Below are 25,193 nucleotides of genomic sequence, written 5' to 3'. Positions count from 1 at the left end.
AAAGCTAATGAGAGCTAAATAAAATCTGAAGTTTAATTAACACTAATATACCAGTGTCAGTCTCTAAATTTTGACAGTGTACCATAGTTTTATGTCAGATTTTAAAATGAGAGGAAATTGATGGATATATAATTCTGTACTATCTTTCCAACTTTTTAGTAAATCTAGGATTATTAAAAAATAGGTTTATTAAAAAAAAGAAAACCTCTATAATTTTATCTCCTTCTCCTGTCCATCCACATTCACTATACTTTAGCCCAGTGGCTTTCAAACTTTTTTGACCATTACCCACAATAAGAAATACATTTGCAACCTGGTAAACACAATCAAAATACAATTGAAATACTATTCTTAAAACATGTACAGTGCACTCTAATATTTTATTTTTTTCTCTTTTTAGTACAAGTAACTACCCACCAGTGGTTCAGACTCACTGGAAAACTCTAGTTGCAATGGCCTTCTGTTGGTTTCTTAAGCACATTGTGCTTTTTCCACATTTAAGGCCCTTTGTTCTTGCTGTTCCTTCTCATCCTGCACTCATCCCTGGATGGGCCATCACTGGCTCTTCATATTTTTGCTTAAGTACCACCTCAGTAAAGCTTTCCTAGAACACCCAGCACAGTACGTTCTTCCCTGTTATTTCCTCTTACTACTTTATTTCTTTCATAGCACTTATCACAATCTATAACATTATTTGTTTACTTCTTGTTTTCTACCTCTCCACTAAAATGAAAACTCAGGCCAGGCATGGTGGCTCAGGCCTGTAATCCTAGCACTCTGGGAGGCCAAGGCAGGAGGATCGCTCAAGGTCAGGAGTTAAAGACCAGCCTGAGCAAGAGTAAGACCCCTCCCCAGGATGCCAACGAAGAAAAAAAAAAAAAGAGTAAGATGCCGTCTCTACTAAAAAATAAAATAAAATGAAAACTCAATACGGGGTCCTTTCTGGTCCTGTTAACCAGTGTATCCCCAACACCCAGAACAAGTCTGGCTCCTGGCAAGCATTGAAATACTTATTGAGTGAAGAGATACGAAATCCAACTGAGCCATCTATGGAAATTAGGTAGAGTGGTGGTCTTCTCCACAATTCCCAAGTAAAGCTCCACTTCACTTCTCCCTCAGCCTCTCATAAAGACACAGAGTAAACAGAAGGTGAGTTTATTTCGCCAATCTTCAAATTGACAAATTTTAAGGAAAAAAACAAATTATAAGAATAATGGGTGGAGTCATACGGATGATTTCTAGCTCCTTTCTTTTGACCTAGTGGGTCACGAGAACAGAAAGGAGATAAGTCTTCTACGAAACTCGCCTTTTCATTTACAGTCAATATGAAAAGATGTCCTTTGGAGCCACAAAAAAGATTAAATTGCGGTTGATTATGCTTGTTGCTGAAGAAGCCAGTCCAGCTGAGCAGCAGAAAGAAACAACTCAAATGTCCATATAGAGCGCTGGGGTCTCTGAACAAAGAGCCTTCTTCCAGTTCCTCTTGCTCGACCCACCAAGGATACACATATGTCCAGCAGCAACATCACAGCAAATGTCTCTATTGCTTCAAGATGAAAATGTCCACACACTATAATACCAGAGAAGAACTCCTGGAAAGAAATGGGAAATGCTCCCCACCAAAGGAGATGAAGCTGGGGAAAGACAGTTTCCTTCAGTTTCCATCATAGAGGTGAGCTGATGCTTCAGTAAATCGGGCTATACCAATTCTGGAGCATCCATGGGGCATAACAAGGTGCCAGTCTGCGTGGGTTGGTGTGGCAGGAGGGGCTAGACCAGCATAAAGTCAGGGCCCCACTCTTCTAGTGTTGGGTCCACTTGATGCTCTTGAGGTCAATGCCATCCTGAACCATCTCCCAGAGTGGGCTGCCAAAGAGAAGAGATATTAGGTGAATGAGGGCTTAGACAGGTACCAACATTGGCTCCAAGGCCCTGAGCAATGACTTACCTTCTTTTGTCCTTATCTCTCTTCTGCCTTTTGCCCTGGTAGGATCCTACCACAAGTGGTTAGTAAGTATTTCTCAGCTAGCCGTAAGTCCTTGTCAGCTCTATCCTCTCCCCAACTGCCACCAAACAAACAGGAATAGATAGGTCCCCCAGGCTCAGATGCCATGGGTCCATGAGCCAATGAGCATCAGCATGGTCATATTCTTGAACTTCTCGTCCCATGTCTGAGAGGCTACGGACACAGTCTTCCTGGAGGAACCAACACCCTTGGGACCTGTATAAGCAGCAAGTTTCAGCCTCTTTACTAAAGCCCACAATCACTTATAGCTCACTTTTCAGCACTTGTTTCTGGGTTTTGTTCTAGTTCCCAGTTAGGGCTGGAGCTTAGCCATAAACCATCTGGGTAGGCAGTGCCTTTACCCAGTTCTTGCCAGCTTCATCTCCCCAGAGTTGGACTATGTTTCCCACATCCTTAGCTCCAATCCAAAAGAAACTCCTGGATCCCATCTCTCACAGGAGCTGCTGCTGAGAAATCTCTGCTAAGCTCTGATCCCCTTCAGCTTGGATGTCTTGGATAATGTTCTCAGACCAGACATTACTTCAGTGTGCTTTGAATGTGGGATTTGATAGTTTGGATTTCCCCAGGTAACGTTCTTCTATCAGATTTCATTCTGTTCTGGGCTTATTCCTCTGCTTTACACTATGCATTTGCAAAATGCCTTTCTAAGATTTTCCATGGCCCTTTAATGTTAGCCATCTCCTTCCTATCCGTTCTCTTTAGGGACGTTTCACTTATAAATATAGGCTCACAAAATATGCCTCTGGTTGAGGACTAATGGGACTAGGCTGAATTCAATTTGTAAAGAGTCAGAAGGGATAGGGTACAGATGCTGAAGCCACACAGATAGGTAAAATAAGGCTTTGCTGGTACATATTCAGTAGAAATGCCCTTTGAGTGTACCAGAGAGTGTCAGAAACCTAGGCCAAAGGAAGAATCCTACGGCTGAGCAAGCTATAAATTCTTAAGCAATACAGTTAGACCTAGGAGGAAAACCCAGGGCATGAAAAGGTCTAGGAGAGCTCACAAAGGGAAGTAGGGTGTATACCTGAACTCTACCAACTGGACCAAGAGAATCCTGAAAGTCAAGTTGAACAAGTATAGAGCCAAGTTCTGAAAAAATACAGAGGCCTCAATGTTCCCAGGAGGAAGCTAAGCCCTGTTGGCAGCTGATTGGTCAAGAATTTCATGACCTTTATAAGTACCTTTACAAAGAAAACTCTGAATAGTGGTTCTTAACCTTTTGAGAATCTGATGAAAATTATACACTTTCTTCCAGGGAAAATGCACAAGTGTACAACATTTAGCATACAATTTCAGAGGTATCATGTACCTCCTGAAGTCCAGCCACAGAATCCAAATTAAGAATCCCTATGTAGAGGCCAGGTGTGGTGGCTCACGCCTGTAATCCTAGCACTCTGGGAGGCCGAGGCGGGCAGACTGTTTGAGCTCAGGAGTTTGAGACCAGCCTGAGCAAGAGCGAGACCCCGTCTCTACTAAAAATAGAAAGAAATTATATGGACAACTAAAAATATATATAGAAAAAATTATCCGGGCATGGTGGCACATGCCTGTAGTCCCAGCTACTCGGGAGGCTGAGGCAGAAGGATCGCCTGAGTCCAGGAGTTTGAGGTTGCTGTGAGCTAGGATGATGCCACAGCACTCACTCTAGCCTGGGCAACAGAGTGAGACTCTGTCTCAAAAAAAAAAAAAAAAAAAAAAATAGAATCCCTATACCGAAGGGAGTTAGTCCTATAGTTAGTATATAAACCACTAATTGATATTGCTGCAATGACAATGATTAATATTACCAATAACAATAATGAAAAATACTACCTACATTTATATCTTTTTTTTTTTTTAACTCCTAACCCCACCAAGTGTATAAAGTTCTTTAGTTTTTATTTTATTTTATTTTTTTGAGACAGTCTCACTCTGTTGCCCGGGCTAGAGTGCAGTGGTGTCATCACAGCTCAGTGTAACCTCCAACTCCTGGGCTCAGATGGTCCTCCTGCCTCAGCCTCCCAAACAGCTGGGACCACAGGCACAGGCCACCAAACCTCACTTATTTTTCTATTTTTTGTAGAGATGGGGTCTCTCTATATTGCTTGGGCTGGTCTCGAACTCCTGGGCTCAAGCAATCCTCCCACTTCGGCGTCCCAAAGTGCTAGGATTATAGGCATGAGCCACTGCGCCTGGCCTAGTGCTTTACTTTTTAAAAAGACTTGCTCATTTCCTGAAAACAAGTAGCCAAGGAGATCCACTTTCTTGCTTTGTGGAATCTCTAAATCCTAAAATCCAAGTGCTCTCATACTTTGGTTTTTGATAGTATGAATACATAGCCTAAGGGTAAGAAAGTAGACAGCACTACAGTTTCTTCCAAAGGGTCTCTGATACAATAGTTTATACCTCATTTCTCGAAGACGTTTCACATGCTGAATGCACTTCTCTACTGTATAGTCCACTTCCTCCTCTGTAGTGAAGCGGCCGATGCCAAACCTGATAAAAGAGCAAAAGAGCTCTGCGTCAGAGTCTGGCACTAGGGTGAAGTCATTCAGCAAATACTCACTGAGGATGTACTACACAAAAGACATGGAGAGAAGAACATGGTCCTTCCCCTCTAGGGCAGAGTTTCTCAGAACATGGTCTATGGACCACCCACATTAGAATAACCAAGAAGTTTCCTACTTCTTCTCCAGACCTACTGAATCAGAATATCTGAGTGTGGGACTCAGAAATCATATTACACAAACTTCCCAGGTGATACTCAATGAAGTCTGAGAACCACTGCTCTAGAAACTCCCAGAAGGAATCAAGAAGAGATAAGGAGAACTAGACTGAGAAAGACTATACCAGGAGATAAAAACTGAAGAGGATGCCTTTCATATATATTGAAGCTCAACTCACTGACCTGATAGAAGAGTGTGCTAAATCCTCATCAGTGCCAATTGCTCTAAGGACATAAGAAGGCTCCAGGGATGCAGAGGTGCAGGCACTGAGGAGAGAGACACAAGCCTTGTTCAGTTCATCATCAACATATGCTTTAAGCCACAAATGCTCAGTCTTTCTTCCATTCCCCAGGACCCTGGAGTCATACCATGGAGACAAAAGAGACATAACCTGGCAGAGCTAAAGGGCCTGATGCTATCCTGCACATCCTGGGATGTGTGCCTAGCTCCTCTGGCTCCTATGGTAAATAACCTCCTCGAGCAAGGACACTGCCAAGGTGGGACAGAGCATGATACCACAAAAGTTGGATGTGACAATAAGAGGCAGCAGAGGACCATGTGCTCACTTCCATGGGACAAAATACACTAGCCTGAAGGGCAGGTAAACCCCTGGTGGACTTTGGAGCATCTTCAATTCTGGAGGCCTGCAACAGAACTGCTAGTATGACCCTAGAACAGATACATACATCCTCTAGGACCAGGAAAAGCACAACATTCTACCCCAAGATGCCCTCCCCTGGTGGTAAACTTCAACCTGTGCCCAGCCAGCCAAAAAATAGGCGCTTACAAAATGACCTTTACCCGGATGTGAGGGTGAACTGGCTGCAACATCTGTCACCCCATTGATTGCCAGGGTTGATTTGGCTGATCTGGCTGGCTAGGCAGGTGTCCCCTTCTTCCCTCAGCTCTCCAAGTGCATCCCTCCCAAAGCTGTGAGCTCAGTCGAAGAGGATGACCTTCTCCAATAGAGGAGGACCATTCTTCGGTCAAGGATATACGAGTAGATGCACTCTCTTGCTAGAACCTCCAAACAAGCTCTCAAAATGACCTTTACACTTAGTAAAGAGTTCTTGTGCCTGTCATCTCCATACTTGGAATCTCAATAACCTATACAGCACTTGGAAGCCACCCTGCCACAGTCTCTGTCTATTCTGTCCAACTCACCTTCCTGAGGATAAGGCAACATCCTTCAGTGCCATCAGCAGACTCTCCCCTTCCACATACGCAAAGGAAAGGTTGACACAGCCTGGAGAAAAGAAGTACTATGAGAGAGGTCTCCAAGTCTCAGCAACTTCTAGAATGGGGATAGAAAGGGCATGTCTATACCAGGGTAATGGTGCTCAGGGTCCCCATTCATCACCACATCTGGAAGGCTCTTCATTATCTTCTGTATCAGCCGCTCTGATAACTTTGAGATCCGCTTGTGGTCATACTAAGGAGTGGGCAAAGGAGGATTAAACACAGTGACCATAAACCAGCTCAGAAACACACAGCTCTAAAAGCCCTTCTCCTAAACTCAGAAGTGATTGTGTATCAGACCCACCTATCATTCTATGTTACTTATGGAGACCACTGTACCTTCAGCACTGAGCACAGTACCTGGTATGCAGAAGGTGCTCAATAACTAGACCCAAGGTTCCAACAACACAGAAATAAATGAGCTGATAACTACTAAAGGGTAGGGGTTATACAGGCCAGAATGCCTCCCTCAGAACATGGTGCCAGCAGCACCAGGACAGCAAAGGGTTTTCTTAAACCCCCTCTTCTGGCAGAGATCTGACTCAGTCATGCTGAGAAGCTTCTAAAAACGAGACCCAGGACAGGGGAAGAAGTTGTGGGAGGGAACTGCTCTCCCCATACCTCCATCTCTTGCTGTGCCACCTCACACGCAGCCCCCAGCCCCACCACTAAGGGTGTGGGCACTGTCCCAGACCGCATACCCCGCTCCTGCCCCCCTCCACTCTGCAGGGCCTCCACACGCACACGGGGCCGGCGACGGATGTAGATGGCACCAACCCCTGGGAAACAAAGTTTGTTACAAAAAAAGAGAAAGAGAGAAACACAGATGAAATAAAATATTACTTTCCAAAGGGATCAATATATTATTTCAACTTTTCTCTAAGTTTGAAATTTTTCTAAATAGAAAGAGTTCGCTGAATGCAGTGGCTCATGCTTATAATCCGAGTGCTTTGGGAGGCCTAGGTGGGAGGGCTGCTTGAGGCCAGGAGTTTGAGACCCTATTGCTACAAAAAATTAGCCCAGTGTGGCTAATTCCCAGCTAGATAGTCATAGCTACTTGGGAGGCTGAGGCAGGAGGATCACTTGAGCCCAGAAGTTCAAGGCTGCAGTGAGCTATGATCCAGCCACTATACTCCAGCCTGGGCAACAGAGCAAGACTTTGTCTCTTAAAAAAAAAAAAAAAAAAAAAAAGCAAGATCAAATCAGAACAATGAGTATAGTATGCTACCATCTGGATAAAAAAGTGAAGAAGTGGAGAGGAAATATATATATACATATATATATATATATATATATATATATATCTGTGCTTGCAAATACATAGAACAATTCTAGAAAAATACCCAGGAAACTGCATGGCCAGAAGACAGAGGCGGGAGGAGACTTTCCACCAAGTATTTTTTTGTAGCTTTTGAATTTTGAACCATGTGAATATATTACTTTCTCTAAGTAAATTTTAAAAAAACTTTGAGGAGGGGAAAAAGCGGTAGATCAGAATAGAAGTAAGAATTAGCACAATCTCCCAGGGTCTATCAACTCAATATAGGTTCATTGGTTTTATCAAAATAGATGTATCTACAATAAAAGCCAATAAAGGCAACAATGTAATTAGATAAAGACAGAATGCCTGTTGGGCTTTTTGTAATAATAGCTCACAAAAACTCTCTTTACAGCCTCTGAGAACCCTTAGAAGCAGCTATCGTTCATACTTCCAGAAGCTATCACACCTGTTCCTAAGGTATACACCCAGAAAACACACCCTACAGACACAGAAAGTGTACTGGCACAGATAATCAAACAAAAAAGGTCCTCACTTGAGAGACAACAGTCTCTTCCCAAGGGTTGGGGGGAAGAGACAGAACTAAAGCTTGAAAACATTCCCAGGCCAACAGAACTATAGTAGACAGACAGGTGTCCTTGAGAGACTAACAAGAGCACAGACTGCTAAGTCTTCTAGGAACAAACACCAAGAGATATAAAAGCCCATACAATCTTCTCCTGAACTAAGGCAAGACACTGGGAATAAAGGAGTCAAAGAATGTTGCCATGTACATCATAGTGGGGCACACAAGATAGCTGGGGCTATCTAGCTAAATTAGATTTGACAAACTGCTTGTACCCCAACCAAATTAACACCTACATCCCTTCTAAGGATTTTTAAAAATGGACCAAGGAAGAATAGCCTGCTGTATACTAACAGCTAGGGTCTACAAATAGGCAAGTGTTTTTGGCTATTGCTAAATGACACCTCCATTCTGCAGGGGACTCTGGATGTACAGCTTCCTCTGAGAGTAACAGCAGTCCCAAATGACTCTGAGGAACATCTGTAAAAAGTCTTGCTGGGAAGTACAGAGAAGAGAGGAAATCTAGGAGGGCTGTTACCTTTGGGACCATAGATTTTGTGACCACTGATGCTCATGAGATCAATTTTCATGTCATTGACATCAAGTGGGATTTTTCCAACAGCCTGGGCCGCATCAGTATGGAAATATACCTTTCTGGAACTGCAAATCTGTCCTGAAGAAACAAGAGGGAAAGACCCACACCTGGGAAGTCATCTGGCAATGATCCCACAATGCACCATCAACTGTCTCTACTTACAGTAAATGACTTCTGTCAGTGTTGTAGTAAATTCCCTCCCTTGCCCCACCCCTTCCCCCCTCCATCTCCCCTCTCCTTCCCTCTCCTCCCTTTCCCTTCTTCTCTCTCTTTCTCTCTCTTCCTTTCACTGGAATAAAAAAGATGAGGGACAAAGCACCAAAACACCCCTGATATTCTAACACATAAAATTCTTGTACACCTCATTAATACCACCTTTCAATATGTCAGATTACCTTGTAGATACTTTTTGATTTGAAAGAAGAAAAGATTAACAGATCTTTTTGCTAATGTGTCTAAAGAAATTACAGGGTGAGCTCTTAAGTGAGGATCATAAAGAGATGTTCTAAAGGAAAAAAAGATGAAAGGGGAAAAGGGTAGAAGAGTTTTTTGTTGTTTTGGGTAGCAACAGCAATGCAATGAACAACTATAAAGGATACTAGACCTGGATTCAAATACTAGCTATGCCACTTTCAGTATCCTTGAATAAGGTACTTAGGCTTTCTCTCCCTTGATTTCCTTACTGTACTCCATAGAGTGTTACAGCTCCCATGATACCCCTGCTCCCTCAGGCCAGTGATGGGCAAGAATCAGGGTTAACACACAATACTCACCGATTTCTGCAATAGGCTGCTTCACTCCAATCTCATTGTTCACAGTCATGACTGAGACCAGGCTAGTGTCTGGCTGGATAGCAGCCTCTAGTTCCTAAGAAAATGCAGGAGTAAGGAGACTATAGAGTGCCAACAAATTCTCTCTAAATCAGAATGTAGGCAAGCTTAGTCTTGAAAAGAAGCTGTTTACTACACACCTATCAGAATGGCTAAAATAAAAATAATAACAACACAAAATGCTGGTGAAGAGGCAGAGAATTCTGATTATTCAGGCATTGCTGATGGGAATGTAAAATGGTAAAGCAACTTTGAAAAATAGTTTGGCAGTTTCTTTTTCTTATAAAATGAAACATGAAATTACCATACAACCCAATAACTGCATTCTTGAGCATTTATCCCAGAGAAATGAAAATTAAAGTCACAGAAAATCTGTACAAAAATGTTTATAGGCCAGGCATGGTGGCTCACACCTGTAATCCTAGCATTCTGGGAGCCAAGGTGGGGAGATTGCTTGAGCTCGGGAGTTTGAGACCAGCCTAAAGAAGAGCGAGACCTCATCTCTACTAACACAGAAAAATTAGCCAGGTGTTGTTGTTTGTGCCTGTAGTCCCAGCAACTTGGGAGGCTGAGGCAGGAGGATCACTTGAGCCCAGGAGTTTGAGATCGAAGTGAGCTATGATTATGCCACTGCACACTAGCCCAAGTAACAGAGTGAGGAGCCTCTGTCACACACACACACACACACACACACACACACACACACACACACACAAAGTTTATAGTAACTTTATTCTTAATTGCTAAAACCTAGAAACTACCCGCAGTCCTTCAACAGGTAAATGGTTAAACAAACTGTGGTACATCCATAACATGGACTACTACTCATCAATAAAAAGGAACAAAAAAGCAAAAAAGGAACAAACTACTGGTACATGCAGCAATGAAAGAATCTTCAAAGACTTATGCTGAGTAAAAAGCCAATCCCAAAAGGTTATATACTGTATGACTCCATTTATATAGCATTATGAAATAACAAAAACTAAAGAAATGGAGAATGGTGGCTCACGCTTGTAATCCTAGCACTTTCAGAGTCTGAGGCAGGAGGGTAGCTTGAGGCCAGGAGTTTGAGACTAGCCTGAGCAAAAGTGAGACCCTCTCTCTACAAAAAATAAAAAAATTAGCCAAGCATGGTGGCACACACTGGTAGTGCCAGCGACTTGGGAGGCTGAGGCAGGAGAATCTCTTGAGCCCAGGAGTTTGAGGTTGCAGTGAGCGGTGATGATGCCACTACACTCTAGCCCAGGCAGCAGAGCGAAATTCGATCTCAAAAAAAAGAAATGGAGAAGAGATTAGTGGTTTCAAAAAAACGTGAAGGATCATAGTGGTGATAAAACTATTTGTATCTTGACTGTGGTGGTGCTTACACGAACTTGATGTAGTAAAATTCTATAGAACTATACACAAACACACACAAGTGAATACAAGCAAAAGAGGGGAAATCAGAACAAGATTGGTAGATTGTATCAATGCCAATATCCTGTACTATACTTTGGAAAGATGTTATTGAGGAAACTGGGCAAAAATGACATGTAATCTCTCTGTATTATCTCTTACAACTATATGTGAATCAACAATTATCTAAAAAGTTAAATAACAAAAGAGAGGAGGAGCCCTTTCTACCTACAGTTATGAACAAGCTACAAAGAATAGAGTAAATAGCAAACAACAGAGTTACTATTAACAACACAGAGGCAGGGACTACATCTGACTGAAATATCTTAAAGGAATTATTGATCAACCCATCAACATCTACTATGCCTCCCCAGACACTGGTCTAATGTATATGCTCAATATTAAGTTCTCTCTCAGCTGCTTCTTTGCTTCCCTCATAGCACAATTTGTAATTGTTTCATTTATGTTTGTTTACATGTTAACTGTCCCATTCACTAGAACATGAGCTCCCTGAAGGCAGGGACTAGGCCAGTCTTGTTCATCCCTCTATGCCCAGTGCCTGGCACGATGGTATAATAAAATAGTATGAAGTGAGTCACTAATCATCACGAAAATGCAAATTAAAACCACAATGAGATATCACTTTACCCCAGTTAGAACGGCTTTTATTAAAAAGCCCCAAAACAACACATTCTGTCATGGATACAGAGAGAAAGGAATCCTTACACACTGCTGGTGGGACTGCAAATTAGTACAACCTCTATGGAAAACAGTATGGAGATTCCTCAAAGAACTACCTACAATTTGATCCACCAATTCTACTACGGGGTATTTACCCAAAGGAAAGTCATTTTATCAAAAAGACACCTGTACTCGAATGTTTATGGCAGCACAATCCACAATGGCAAAGATGTGGAATCAACCCAAGTGCCCATCAATTCATGAGTAGATTAATAAAATGTGGTATATGTACACCATGAAGTACTACTCAGCCATAAAAAAAGATGAATTAATACCTTTTGCAACAATCTGGATGGAACTAGAGACCATTCTCCTAAGTGAAGTAACTCAAGAATGGAAAAACAAACACCACATGTACTCACTATTAAATTCGAACTAACCAATGAGCACACAAGTGCACAGAGGAAAGTAAAACTAGGTGCAAAGAAACCAGGGGGAAGGGAGAAGGAAGGGAGGGGAATAAACCAACCTCATGGGTACTGTGAACACTATTCGGGTGACAGGCACATCTATAGCCAAGACTCAGCATTACAAAAATGACCCATGTAACCTAAAACATTTGTACCCCCTTAATATTTTGAAATTTAAAAAAATAGTATGAAGTGAAATAAAGGCATTATGTTAAGTATTATGAGAAATAAAAATCTATAAAATACGTACTCCTAGCATTCAAGAAACAGCCTAGTGGAGAGATGAGAGAGAGATACACATTTACGACACAGCACTGAAGTAAAAAGCCATTAAGTGTTAAGAGACTTTAGAGAAGAAAGACATTCGAAGGGATTGGAGCAGCCAAAGAGATTTCTTGAGAGCTGGGACTTAAGCTAAGTTTTTAAAAGAGGGAGAAGATTAAGATAAGTGCAAAGAGGCCGGGCGAGGTGGCTCACGCCTGTAATACTAACACTCTGGGAGGCCGAGGCGGGTGGATCATTTGAGCTCAGGAGTTCGAGACCAGCCTGAGCAAGAGCGAGACCTCATCTCTACTAAAAATAGAAAGAAATTAGCTGAACTAAAATATATACAAAAAAATTAGCCGCGCATGGTGGTGTGTGCCTGTAGTCCCAGCTACCTGGGAGGCTGAGGCAGGAGGATCACTTGAGCCCAGGAGTTTGAGGTTGCTGTGAGCTAGGCTGATGCCACGGCACTCTAGCCCAGGCAACAGAGTGAGGCTCTGTCTCAAAAAAAAAAAAAGATAAGTGCAAAGAAAAGGTAAACAGATGAATGAGGGAATATGTGAGGAAAAGCCTAAGGCTGGACTGGCAGGGCACATTAGAAAGATGTGAAAGCAACTGGGCACGAAGGCTCACACCTGTAATTCCAGGACTGACTTTGAGAAGCTGAGGTGAGAGGATTGCTTTTTCCATTTTTAATTTATTTTTTTTATTTTTTTTTAATTTATTTTTTTTGAGACAGTCTCACTCTGTTGCCTGGGCTAGAATGAGTGCCGTGGCATCAGCCTAGCTCACAGCAACCTCAAACTCCTGGGCTCAAGTGATCCTTCTGCCTCAGCCTCCCAAGTAGCTGGGACTACAGGCATGTGCCACCATGCCCGGCTAATTTTTTCTATATATATTTTTAGCTGTCCATATAATTTCTTTCTATTTTTTTTAGTAGAGACGGAGTCTCGCTCTTGCTCAGGCTGGTCTCGAACTCCTGAGCTCCAACGATCTGCCCGCCTCGGCCTCCCAGAGTGCTAGGATTACAGGCGTGAGCCACTGCGCCCGGCCTTTAATTTATTTTAATTAATTTTTTTTTTTTTGAGACAGAGTCTTGCTCTGTCACCCTGGTTAGAGTACAGTGGCATCATCATAGCTCACTGCAACATCAAATTCCTGGGCTCAAGCAATCCTCCTGCCTCAGCCTCCCAAGTAGCTGGGACTATAGGTGCATGCCACCATGCCCGGTTAAGTTTTCTATTTTTAGTAGAGATGGGGTCTCGCTCTTGCTCAGGCTGGTCTCGAACTCCTGAGCTCAAGCGATCCTCCTGCCTCGGCCTCCCAGAGTGCTAGGATTACAGGTGTGAGCCACCATGCCTGGAGGACTTGTACACTTTTACAAGGTGAATTTTATGGTAACTAAATTATATCTCAATTTTTTAAATGCTTAAAAAAGCAACATGTAGGCCGGGCGCGGTGGCTCACGCCTGTAATCCTAGCACTCTGGGAGGCCGAGCCGGGCGGATCGTTTGAGCTCAGGAGTTCGAGACCATCCTGAGCAAGAGCGAGACCCCGTCTCTACTAAAAATAGAAAGAAATTATCTGGACAACTAAAAATATATATAGAAAAAATTAGCCAGGCATGGTGGCGCATGCCTATAGTCCCAGCTACTCGGGAGGCTGAGGCAGTAGGATTGCTTAAGCCCAGGAGTTTGAGGTTGCTGTGAGCTAGGATGACGCCATGGCACTCACTTTAGCCAGGGCAACAAAGTGACACTCTGTCTCAAAAAAAAAGCAACATGTAAAGAAATCTGAATGTCAAGTAAAATGAAGTTATACTTCATTCCAAAGTAAATGGGAAATCTCTAAGGGTTTTTGAATAAAATGAAAAAAGGTAAAATGAGTCCTTTAGAAAATAAAGTCTAGTGAGGATCGGGCAGGACATGCTAGAATGTGGTAGCTAAAGGACTAGGTCAGGCATCAGAGCTTAAGTCTAGAGGTAGTTAGATGCAGCGTACAATCAAGCCAAAGAAAGGAGAGGAAAGTACAATTCTAGAGATATTATAAGGAAATAGCCACAGATAAGAATGTGACTGACTTATAATTGAATATGAGGAAGTAGAAAGAGGAAAGAAAAAACGAATGATGAAAACAGTCTGGAGTTTGGATTCAGGGCTCTGTCTACAAACAGCATATTAGGATTTGTCTAGGGATGCAAATACCCAAAATCTAGCGGACAAGATGGTTTTATGCACTACCTAAAATGGACATATAAGGAAATGAGCCAAAAAGGGAAATATTCAAGAAAATTGACCAAGCATAGTGGCTCATGCCTGTAATCCTAGCATTCTGGTAGGCCGAGGTGGGAGGATCGCTGGAGGTCAGGTGTTCGAGACCAGCCTGAGCAAGAGCGAGACCCCGTCTCTACTAAAAACTTAGAAAGAAATTAGCAGGACAACTAAAAATATATGGAAAAAATTAGCTGGGCATGGTGGTGCATGCCTATAGTCCCAGCTACTCGGGAGGCTGAGGCAGGAGGATCGCTTGAGCCCAAGAGTTTGAGGTTGCTGTGAGCTAGGCTGACGCCACAGCACCCTAGCCTGGACAAGAGAGCCAGACTCTGTCTCAAAAAAAAAGAGATTCAGTTTGCAGTCAGCTATGATGACACCACTGTACTCTACTCTGGAGAACAGAGTGAGAAACCTGTATCAAAAAAAAAAAAAGAAAAAAAAGAAAACTATACCTCTCCTCTTTAGGGGGATAAGAAGCATTAGTGCAGGGAAGGAGGAAGCCAGAGCTTTGCCATGGTGAGTGTGTCCTTGGAATTCTGCACACATGGCCAGGTGTTCTCATACAAACCAGGAAGCACCAATAAAGCTCAGAAGCAAGTCCTCCAGAGAAAAGGAGGACAATACACACTTCAGGGGAATATAATCTTTTTCTCTGCCGGGCCTATTTCTTTAATCCCCACCCTAACCATTAGATCTAGTCCTTCAAGCTTCAGCTGAGGCTGAAGAAATAGATTTATAGGCTGAAGCCAGGCTCCTCCCTTTTTAGTCCTCCTGCCAAGAGCCACTCATACCTTGAGGTCGATTATCCCACTCTTCTGCACTGGGAGGTAGGTGACCTGAAAGCCCTCAGCTTGCAGTGAACGGCAGGAGTCCAAGACACATTTGTGTTCTGTCTGGGTGGTGATGACATGCTTTTTCCGTGACCTATAGAACCTGGCCACCCCCTAGAAATTGGTGGTGGTGGAAAGAAAGAGAACAGACTCAGAGAGACAGCAATAACCTCCATCCCACTTGTAAAGGGAAAGTGGGCAAGGCCAGTATGCTCTAACAACAATTCTTGGACACCAACAGAGTATCCTACAATTCAATTCAATTCTGATACTCACTATCCAGAGTTAGTGAAAAACCCCTGGGTTAAGGGCTCAGTCACACAAGACTGCCCCTATTTCAGATGCCAGATGCAAATCTCGGGTGTCTCAAGACACTCATACTTCTATCCAGCCAGCTCTAAATTCAGGGCTTCCTATAGCCATCTCACAGCTGTAATCCTAGCACTCTGGGAGGCCAAGGAGGGAGGATCGCATGAGGTCAGGAGTTTGAGACTACCCTGAACAAGAGTGAGACCCTGTCTCTACTAAAAATAGAAGAAATTAGCCGGCACAGTGACACACACCTGTAGTCCCAGCTACTCAGGAGGCTGAGGCAAGAGGATCACTTAAACCCAGAAGTTTGAGGTTGCAGTGAACTGTGATGATGCCACTGCACTCTACCCAGGGAGACAGAGCAAGATTCTGTCTCAAAAAAAAGAAAAAAAAAAAAAAGAAAGAAACAATAAAGATAGGTTAAAAAATTCCTGGAATTTCAACTATTACAAGAAAATAAAGAAGAACGATTCATCTCATTCAAGAAAAAAAGCAAATTCATATGTATGTATACTTTTTTTTCCTGGAACAATACTAAACATGTTAATAATTAGTTTAGAGTTAACAGAATTAACTTTGTGGAACAAGACTAGGGGACCTGGAGGAAGGAGAGGAAGACTTATACTTCATTTTAAATCTTTCTGTAGGGTTATAAAACTCTTACCACATGTGACAGGTTTATTTTTCAAAAATTAAAAAATTGAAAGAAATAAAACGTGCAACTCCCCTACAGCATATATTAGAGTACTACCTTTAAAAGCAGAATATAAAACTATATAGGCCAAAATTATAACTACGTAAAAACTGTAAGTTCAGGAGGACAAGTAACATAAAAAAGAAACATTTAAAATTAACATATACTCTATTTTATCTCCAAAAGTAGTCACATCAATAATGTAAAAATGGTTGGAGGATGGTGAGAGTAGTTCAAAATGTTGTTACTGTTGTTTAAAAAAATTTAATTTTTTTCTTTTTTGAGACAGAGTCTCACTTTGTTGCCCGAGCTAGAGTGCCGTGGCATCAGCCTAGCTCACAGCAACCTCAAACTCCTGAGCCCAAGCAATCCTCCTTCCTCAGACTCCTGAGTAGCTGGGACTATAGGTACGTGTCACCACACCCGGTTAATTTTTTCTATGTTAGTAGAGACGGGTCTCGCTTTTGTTCAGGCTGGTCTCAAATTCCTGACCTCAAACGATCCTCTCTAGCCTCAGCCTCCCTGAGTGCTAGGATTACAGGCACTCTGATTACAGGTGTGAGCCACCGCTCCCAGCCAAAAATGTAATTTAAATGATATATTCCCTAATCCACTTTCTCCCATCTCAGTTACCCATGGCATAGATTCCTTTAATGACAGATACAATACATACCCAGAAGAGAAACAACATGACACCTACTCTTAGCAATCCTTGACTTCTGCTTTGGGTTCTTTGGATACTTCCAAAGCAAACATTTTCAAAGGTCTGAAAATGCTGCCCATTTCAGAATCCATCTGCACCTTTGGATGGACTGCTGCCCTGACTCTGGGGTCTCCATAGTCCAAAGGAAGGATGCCTTCCTGCTAACAGAATTGGACAGAGTACTGATAACTCTGGAGCCCGTCCCAGGCCTCCTACATTCAGGCCAAGGTCAAAGAATCCAACACTGGCAGCACAATTCAGAGACAAAGATGAGATGGGGTGGAGCCAGAGCTGGACCTATAGCAGGCCACAATTTCTCAGAGCCTTGGCATTTACTCAGTCCTGGAAATCAGTCCCAGTCAGATGTGATCATGTTCTATGAAACACCAATATGACTACTACAATTGACCTTAGCCAAAAGGGCAAGAACTAATTAACATAACTAAGAGTGGAATTTTACTTGCATTAACACCAACGATGTCTATGTCCCAAGGATACAATGACTGATCCCAGAATGGGTGACCAAGTGAATGACTGCAGATGGCACCACAGTGAAAAGCACTTCAAAATGGAGATATCTAAAGAAATGGCAGGAACTTGTTACAAACAGATATGATCAGAAAGAAAAGGGAAGGCTGAGAGGAGGGCAGCACTGAAATCAGGTACATAAGGGTGAAATTCATTACTAAATCAAAAGAATGGTGACAAGGGTTCAGTCACCATTACCCACTCTCTGAAGTAGCTGCCATCCAAAAAATGAAGTGGCTAATAGACTGAGAGCCATCTCCTCTCCTATCCAACTACCTCATTGAACTCACACCAATAGGGGCAAAGACTTAAGATAGGGTACATTTGCAAAGGGTTAAAGGAAGCAACAAATCAGAAAGAGTATGTGTCTTCTCTTCACAATGGGGTGGGGGTGTGTAGCTAGGAAATACATACCTCAGTCCAAATGATGAAGGGACACTATCTCCCAAGTGAGGAAAGCTCAGATATGCCCTAAGCCCTCTGGTTCCCTTCGCTTACCTTAATTGCTATGTTGTTGGATTCAGTAGCGCCACTAGTGAAAATGATCTCACGAGGATCAGCCCCAATCAGAGATGCTACTTGCTGCAAGCCAAGAAACAGAGATATATAACATTAATTCCCCAGGCAGGAATGGGGCTGCATACACAGCTGAGACAGCTCTGGAGCAAGAAGAGCTCAACTGTATTCTACCAAACTGCCCAGGAAGAAGCTCTGTACCTACTAAGATCAGAAAATGGACAGATCCCGTAATATCTCGGATTCCAGGCTCTTTTCCAACCCAGTACAAAATAATAATAATTATATTATTGGGTTTTTTTTTTTTTTTAGACCTAGTCTCACTATGTTTCCTGGGCTAGAGTGCCCTAGCGTCTGCCTAGCTCACAGCAACCTCAAACTCCTTGGCTCAAGCCATCCTCCGGCCTCAGCTACCCGGGTATCTGGGACTACAGGCACACCCCACCGTGCCCGGCTAATTTTTTCTATTTTTAGTTGTTTGGCTAATTTCTTTCTATTTATAGTAGAAACGGGGTCTCGCTCTTGCTCAGGCTGGTCTTGAACTCCTGAGCTCAAGCAATCCTCCCGACTCGGTCTCAGCCTCCCAGAGTGCTAGAATTACACGCGTGAGCCACAGCGCCCGGCCCATTATTAGGTTTCTTAAATGAACTTTGAGCTCTTACTATGTATCGGCATTGTGTTAATAAATACCTTACGAGCATTTAATCCCCCAATAACCTTACACAGTAGAAACTATTGGAATCTCCATTTTCAATGGGAGGAAATTAAGGTTTAGAGAAATTAGATAATTTGCCCAAGATAATTTAGCTAGGAAATGTGGGAACTCATGAAATGCCTACAAACTCCAAGGTTACTTTCCAAATCTCTTCCAGAAAGAACCCAAAACCATTTTCACCTCCACCCACACCTACCAAGGAAATGCCCTGCAAGGGCCACTGACCCTCTCTAACCTCAGAACCTCCCAGACCCCTTTGTACTAACCTGGCGAGCACGTTCCATGGCTGCCTCACTCTCCCATCCATAAGCATGTGTACGGGAATGTGGGTTCCCATAGTAGTTGACTAGGTAAGGGAGCATGGCGTCAAGTACCCGGGGGTCCTGAGAACAACAGAACAGGTCACTTTCCTTGAGCCCATAATTAACTCGGGCCCTACTCCATTCCCTCAGACCTGCCTAACCAGTTTCATCACACTCCCAACGCTTCAGACACTGCCTAGCTTAGGCCTCAAACATTCTTCTGTCCCCTCAGGTACCAACCAGTTATCAACCTAATATACCCCCACTACCAACCTGTCTTAACTCAGGTTGTTCTACCATACCCTCAGATAGTCTACAAACACTGCCTTGTTCTGACATCTGTTTCTGCAGGTGTTCTCATTCCTGTGAGGCAATGTGATTTAGAGTGGCTAGAACAAGACAGGGCACAGGTAAACACCCCTTCTCACATGTTGGTGAGAACTTGTATTAATATTAGAGTGCTTATCATGTGCCAGGCTGCTTTACATCTTTTGACCTGTTTAATACTGGCCCAAGTTCACAAAGTTATTAAGTGGCAGTCGAGCTAATTCCGGACGCCATGCTTTTAACTATTACTGTAGTGCTTGCACTGAAGTGATTTGACCAGTGGTGTGGGGAACCTTAGGCCTTCTGATTTCAAGATTGTTCTTTTTTAAACACCAAGGAGGCAAGAAAAGCTTTACCTTTCTCTGCTGCACCGCTAATAGAAGGCTTTGTTCTGTAAAATTTGGATTCAGTGAAGAGGCCATACTCCCAGCCTGAACAAGAACAAGACCCCATCTCTACTAAAAATAAAAATAAATTAGATGGGCAACTAAAACAATAGAAAAAAAATTGGTGGTGCACACCTGTAGTCCCAGCTACTTAGCAGGCTGAGGCAGGAGAATTGTGTGAGCCCAGGACTTTGAGATTGCTGTGAACTAGGCTGACGCCAGGACACTCTAGCCTGGGTGACAGAGCAACACTCTGTCTCAAAAAGAAAAAAAAGGCCATACTCAAGAATCCAGAAGGCCACATGTGGCCCCAAGGCCACAGGTTCCCCACCCTACCAGCTGTTTCTAGTGGAACAGAATTTAAGCCTCCTGCCTCATTGCTTTTCTCAGCACCTCTCAATGGCTCTCACTTCTACAGGGTTCCAGTCATTTCCGTGTGTTGTCACTTCTATCATTTACTTCCTGTAAACAACCTTGTGGGAAAAGCTGCCCTTCTATCCTTACCAGAGGAGTTGTAGCTTGCACATCCATATAGAGAGGTCGCAGCACTGACTCCGGAGCAGCGGCTGTATCTGAGGGAACAGCCGACTGGGGAGCATGGTCTGCAACTGACAAAAAATGGAACAGAGCAGCCAAGTAAGACAGAATGCAACCATGAATGCAAAGCAACCAAGGGAGCAGAAAGCAAAATCTGGACGGAGGCGAGATGATAAGTTAAAGGAGTGCTGGGGTCAAACTTCAATGGAAATGAAACAAGACATCAGAGAACCTGAGCACACTGTGAAAGGAGGGAAGGGATAGGGAGAGAGAAGTTTCGTGGAGAGGGATGTTGGGGCAATATTCAAATCGTCTCATTGGGAGTGAGGAGGGCTCTAAAGGGCAAAGCCGTTTAGAAGAAAGGTGGGGCCAGAATAGGTGCGATCTCTTTCGAACGTTACTGGCTGGAGAGCCTTGATCAACATCTCTAGATTGGCCAGGAGACCTTTGAAGGACGAGCCTCCAAAGTTCTCCAGGGTACGGGGCAGGATCTGAGCGGCGGCGCGGCGGAGTCAACCGTTCGGGGGTGCTGGCCTGAGAAAGTCTGAGGGAAAGGGTCAGAGGATCTGGGCGGCGGGACAGGGAGGCTCCGGAAAACTCAGCTGCGTCGCAGCGCCCAGGGAGAAAGGTCCGCGCCTCCGGAGACCGTGGCAGCGAGCGGGAGCGTACCGCGCAGGCGCAGCCCCCGAGTGGGCGCCGCAGACCTCGGCCCCGGAGCTGCAGTCGCCGCCAAGGCCGCCCGCCTCCAAGCGGCTCGTAGCAGCATGGTCCTGGTGGCAGAGCCCACCAGCCGAAGTGGCTGCAGTCTTCAGCCTACCAGGCTCCCGGAAGTACTTCCTCGCGCTCCGGAAGGGATTCCTCGGGCCACGAGCGCCCTCCTCCCCGCTTTCCGTGTGAGACGCAGAGCTGGGCGACCGAGGCCGCGAGCGAGGTGAGGTGGGGCGGTCCGAACCCCGCGTCGTCGCGCGGCGCGGGGCCTGGACGCAAAAAGGGTGGTGGAGTAGGGCTATGCGCTGATTTTTCTTCCCTAACTTTTCCCGAACCCTTGGGTCCACTCCCGACTCGCCGTCTCCGTCCCCGCCGGACTCTGGACCTGGCGGCTGGGCCCACATTTCCCTATCGCTCGCACCCTGCAGATGCCGGTGGCCGTGGGTCCGTACGGACAATCTCAGCCAAGCTGCTTCGACCGCGTGAAGATGGGCTTTGTGATGGGTTGTGCCGTGGGCATGGCGGCCGGGGCGCTCTTCGGCACCTTTTCCTGTCTCAGGTGAGGAGCGCGAGCAGTGATCTCTGGGTGGGACTACTGGTCCTTCCCACCCCACCTCCCTCGGTTGGGAGCCTGAACAGAGCCTACTTACTTCTACTTCCCAGGCTGTCCTTTAGCGAGCGAGACCGATTTCCTATCCACCTTCAGTCCACAAGGACAGATGGGAAGCGTCAGTGTTTAAGATTCTGAGATCTAGAGTAAAAATGTTTTCTGGCCTTTTCTTACTTGTTCAGTGACTTTAGTCAAGTGGGATAGTGGGTCTCCTTAAGTGTAGGATGAGGACAGTAACACCTCATAGAACTGTAACAATCACAAATCAGCACACTTGGCACACAATCTGGCACATTAAATGCTCAGTAGCCGGTTATTACTACTATTATTTTTATTTGCAATTGAGTACAACAAAACAAACTTGTTGAACGGTTTTACTACCCTGGGAACAGGATGCAGAGAGGATACAGATACTTTATACTCTGAAGAAGGTCATTTTCACATTTAGAGGCTATTATTTCCATTTTTCCAGCCTATACATTCCCGTTTACAGAGCACTTTACGTTAAGCACTGTGCTAAATACTATACTTGAATCAAAAAGATCATGTAAACAATCTTTTCATGTCCATTTTACATTTGACACAGCCAGCAAATTGCAGAGCAGGGTCTTGAACCCAGGTCTGACTCCAAACTCAACACCAGAAAACCATCCAAGACAGCTGTCTCCATTGGAACATATATGCCCTGGAGGCAAAACCAGTCCCAAAAGCTGTTTTCCCTGCCAATGTACTTTACATTGCATCTATTGCCTCGCTCAAACTTAAAGTTGATAATCAGAAGAGCACCCCAAATAACCTGTGGGGTTCTTTTCCTTGTCATTACTCATTCTGATGGGAAAAGATAATGTCCAGTAAGTGGCAAATAAGATATAGGGAATGCCAGACTTAAGAAGTGCTTGACTCATTGATAGCAGCAGACTAGAAAGGGGCAGGTAATAGTCTTCCTTGTATTTTTGTTCCCAAATGGCCCCATCTTGGTTTCCTCCTCAGGATCGGAATGCGGGGTCGGGAGCTGATGGGCGGCATTGGGAAAACCATGATGCAGAGTGGCGGAACATTTGGCACATTCATGGCCATCGGGATGGGCATCCGGTGCTAACCATGGCAGTGGTTGCCCACTACATCTACACCTTCTCATCAATCCCAGCCCATATACTGTAATAAAACAAAGTCTTTGAGTAGTCTTGAGTGTGTCTGATGGAGGAATTATTTTCTTCTCACTCTCAGCCTATTCAGCTTTGCCAAACATCTTCTAAACTAAAAGGTGTGCTAATGAGTAGGGCTGCTGTTTCACAAAGCCTGACTCTCTTAGTCCACAACTGGAAAATTTTGGGGTGCCTAGTACCTCGCATAGATTATAGTAAACTAAAACCTGTAAGGTTAGTGCTTTTATCTCCCTTTTAAAGGTAAAAATCTGAGATTCAAAAAAAATGTGAGATTTGAAAGTTTAGATTTCCTCAAGGTCAAACACTACAAAAAGAAGTTATAACTTATTTCCAAAACAATGTTGTTCATCCTGTTCTTCACGTACAGCTGCCTGCTTCATCAGAAAGAACAATTTATTCACTGGAAACAAACTAAGAACGTCAGCCCCAGTCCTAGCTTCTCAACTGGCTAAATCCCAGATGATTTTCTAACCAGCCGTCAATGATGCAAACGGTATAACTTGCCCTTCACGAGATTCCATTAATTGGCTTGGTGTGCAGCAGCTTCTGTAGTAATGAGCAAGTGTCCCTCATCTGCCCACATAGGCCTTAACGATTTTCTGACCAGAACTACCCCTTCAAAATGTCTTAAGAACTTAAAATTTTGTTCTAAGAACTTAGGACACTTTGGGACACTGAGATGCACAGGAAATTAGTGACACTATCACATTAGCTGTAGCAGCTACAGATTTTCCAACCAAAGTGAAAGGCTGTCTCAGGAGTTTGATGACCTAAAGGATTTCACTCAGCATAGCCATTTGAACCATATTCTATGTATCAACATTACTCCATTTATTAAACACTGCATTTGCTTTGAACATCATTTATAAACCAAATTTAAAACTTTGTGGTAGGCCGGGCGCGGTGGCTCACGCCTGTAATCCTAGCACTCTGGGAGGCCGAGGCGGGTGGATCGCTCGAGGTCAGGAGTTCGAGACCAGCCTGAGCAAGAACGAGACCCCATCTCTACTAAAAATAGAAACAAATTAGCTGGGCAACTAAAATATATATAGAAAAAATTAGCCGGGCACGGTGGCGCATGCCTGTAGTCCCAGCTACTCGGGAGGCTGAGGCAGTAGGATCGCTTAAGCCCAGGAGTTTGAGGTTGCTGTGAGCTAGGCTGATGCCACGGCACTCACTCTAGCCAGGGCAACAAAGTGACACTCTGTCTCAAAAAAAAAAAAAAAAAAAAAAAAAACCTTTGTGGTAATTGGCAAATTTTGGCCACCCCTGTTTTAACAGATGAGATCAACTACAAGAGGCCACATTTGCTTGCCCAGTTCCCAGGAAAGGAATGACAAAACAAACTTGATAGGGCCTGGTTCAAGCAGGGGGGGAAAAGTTACTGCAAAGACAGCAGGGAATACTTTGCAAAACAAAAATTTTTCCTGCCACAAAAAAGCAATGCTGCCTGGTGTTGAAAAATAAGTCAACTTGAACCTTGAAGTTTTTCTTCACATTAAATAACTAATGTTGAAGATAAGAGTGTAAGTGGTGAAGGCCCACTGCCCAGTATGGAAGATCAAAATCCCTTTATGTATATATATAGCGAATTCAATTTAAGAAACCAGTTTGAAGTTAAGGTGTCAATATGTATTTTTAAACAGTGAAGAATTTTTTCCACAGAGATGCCCAGGTTAAAAGCCTGGGCAAATGCGTTTGGTTTTCTTTTTGGTAAACCCCTCTGTTTTGATGTATTACCCCCTCTAAGAGGTGCTGTGCTAGGCTAGGATGATAGGAAGGAATTGATGTGGACAGCTGGAGGGCAAGTTTCCCCAGACTCAGCACACTAAGATTTCCTTAAGAAGCAACTACTGAAATACTTACTAATAGTCAAAGAAGCTAACAGTCTATTCTCAAGTTTCTATGACTTTAAAACATTTGAAAAATGAAGATTTCTTGTGGCCTTTTTAAGAGAATTTTATTTGAGTGGTTCTTACAAAGATCGTTGCAATATGAAAGTCATTTGTTTGATAGAAATATCAAGCTGTCTTGTCAAACACACTGAAGTAACCCAAAAATATATTTCAGAGCTCACAGAGCTTAAAAAGAGCAAAAGATTATATGCAACCAGACAAAACCTATTTCTGCATTTCCTATTTCTTGCTCAGACTGCTTTGCTTACCAGACTGTCACTAAACATCTTCAGGAAATGCAGGGATCATTTTGTTTGGAATCTTAAGACACACCAGAATGCGTAGTATTTACAAAGAAACTTTTACAGATACATTAATTGAAAAGATACCATCAAGAAGTATTTTAATTTTGATATCTCCCTTTCTTGGCTGGGCATGGTGGCTCACGCCTGTAATCCTAGCACTCTGGGAGGCCGAGGCAGGTGGATCGTTTGAGCTCAGGAATTCAAGACCAGCCTGAGCAAGAGCGAGACCCCATCTCTACTAGAAATAGAAAGAAATTAGCTGGACAACTAACAATATATAGAAAAAACTAGCCGGGCATGGTGGTGCATGCCTGTAGTCCCAGCTACTTGGGAG

The 25,193-nt window shown here is 43.7% G+C and overlaps 2 protein-coding genes across 4 annotated transcripts; one reads left to right on the top strand and one right to left on the bottom strand.

Annotated features, from left to right (window-relative positions):
• Nucleotides 1–1,139: 1,139 nt before the first annotated feature.
• Nucleotides 1,140–21,020, bottom strand: NFS1 (NFS1 cysteine desulfurase). 3 transcript variants are annotated; one of them, XM_045528687.1, is made up of 13 exons: nucleotides 20,845–21,020; nucleotides 20,143–20,246; nucleotides 18,890–19,006; nucleotides 17,891–17,974; nucleotides 15,117–15,269; nucleotides 9,186–9,279; nucleotides 8,356–8,490; nucleotides 6,595–6,752; nucleotides 6,061–6,166; nucleotides 5,899–5,980; nucleotides 4,917–5,000; nucleotides 4,415–4,504; nucleotides 1,140–1,866 (listed from the first exon to the last, which is right to left on the bottom strand). In XM_045528687.1, the coding sequence occupies exons 1-13, from the start codon at nucleotides 20,939–20,941 to the stop codon at nucleotides 1,803–1,805; spliced, it is 1,368 nt and encodes a 455-aa protein (XP_045384643.1). In that variant the 5' UTR covers nucleotides 20,942–21,020; the 3' UTR covers nucleotides 1,140–1,802. The 3 variants fall into 3 exon arrangements, with proteins under 3 accessions (XP_045384643.1, XP_045384644.1, XP_045384645.1); XM_045528688.1 differs by having other exon boundaries at nucleotides 20,143–20,240; nucleotides 20,845–21,010; XM_045528689.1 differs by lacking the exon at nucleotides 18,890–19,006 and having other exon boundaries at nucleotides 20,845–21,010.
• ROMO1 (reactive oxygen species modulator 1) lies at nucleotides 20,907–22,681 on the top strand. The gene is made up of 3 exons (XM_045528690.1): nucleotides 20,907–21,106; nucleotides 21,312–21,442; nucleotides 22,484–22,681. Exons 2-3 carry the CDS (start codon nucleotides 21,312–21,314, stop codon nucleotides 22,590–22,592), a joined length of 240 nt encoding a protein of 79 aa, XP_045384646.1. The 5' UTR covers nucleotides 20,907–21,106; the 3' UTR covers nucleotides 22,593–22,681.
• The last annotated feature ends 2,512 nt before the right edge of the window (nucleotides 22,682–25,193 follow it).

The sequence above is a fragment of the Lemur catta genome, chromosome 17 (genome assembly GCF_020740605.2).
Source record: "Lemur catta isolate mLemCat1 chromosome 17, mLemCat1.pri, whole genome shotgun sequence".
Classification (NCBI taxonomy): Eukaryota; Metazoa; Chordata; class Mammalia; order Primates; family Lemuridae; genus Lemur; species Lemur catta.
The sequence above is the reverse complement of the archived record's forward strand: the minus strand, read 5'-3'. Positions and strand labels throughout refer to the sequence as shown.

Bases quoted from the DNA above. Each gene is read 5' to 3' on its own strand.
- NFS1 (XM_045528687.1), bottom strand. From the start codon at position 20,941: ATGCTGCTACGAGCCGCTTGGAGGCGGGCGGCCTTGGCGGCGACTGCA. The intron at 9,280-15,116 runs GTATGAGTGGCT...GCATTTTCTTAG, and splicing joins GTGGGATAATCGACCTCAAG to GAACTAGAGGCTGCTATCCA. The intron at 1,867-4,414 runs GTATAAACTATT...TCTCTTTGGCAG, and splicing joins AAACGTCTTCGAGAAATGAG to CCCACTCTGGGAGATGGTTC.
- ROMO1 (XM_045528690.1), top strand. From the start codon at position 21,312: ATGCCGGTGGCCGTGGGTCCGTACGGACAATCTCAGCCAAGCTGCTTC. The intron at 21,443-22,483 runs GTGAGGAGCGCG...TTTCCTCCTCAG, and splicing joins GGCACCTTTTCCTGTCTCAG to GATCGGAATGCGGGGTCGGG.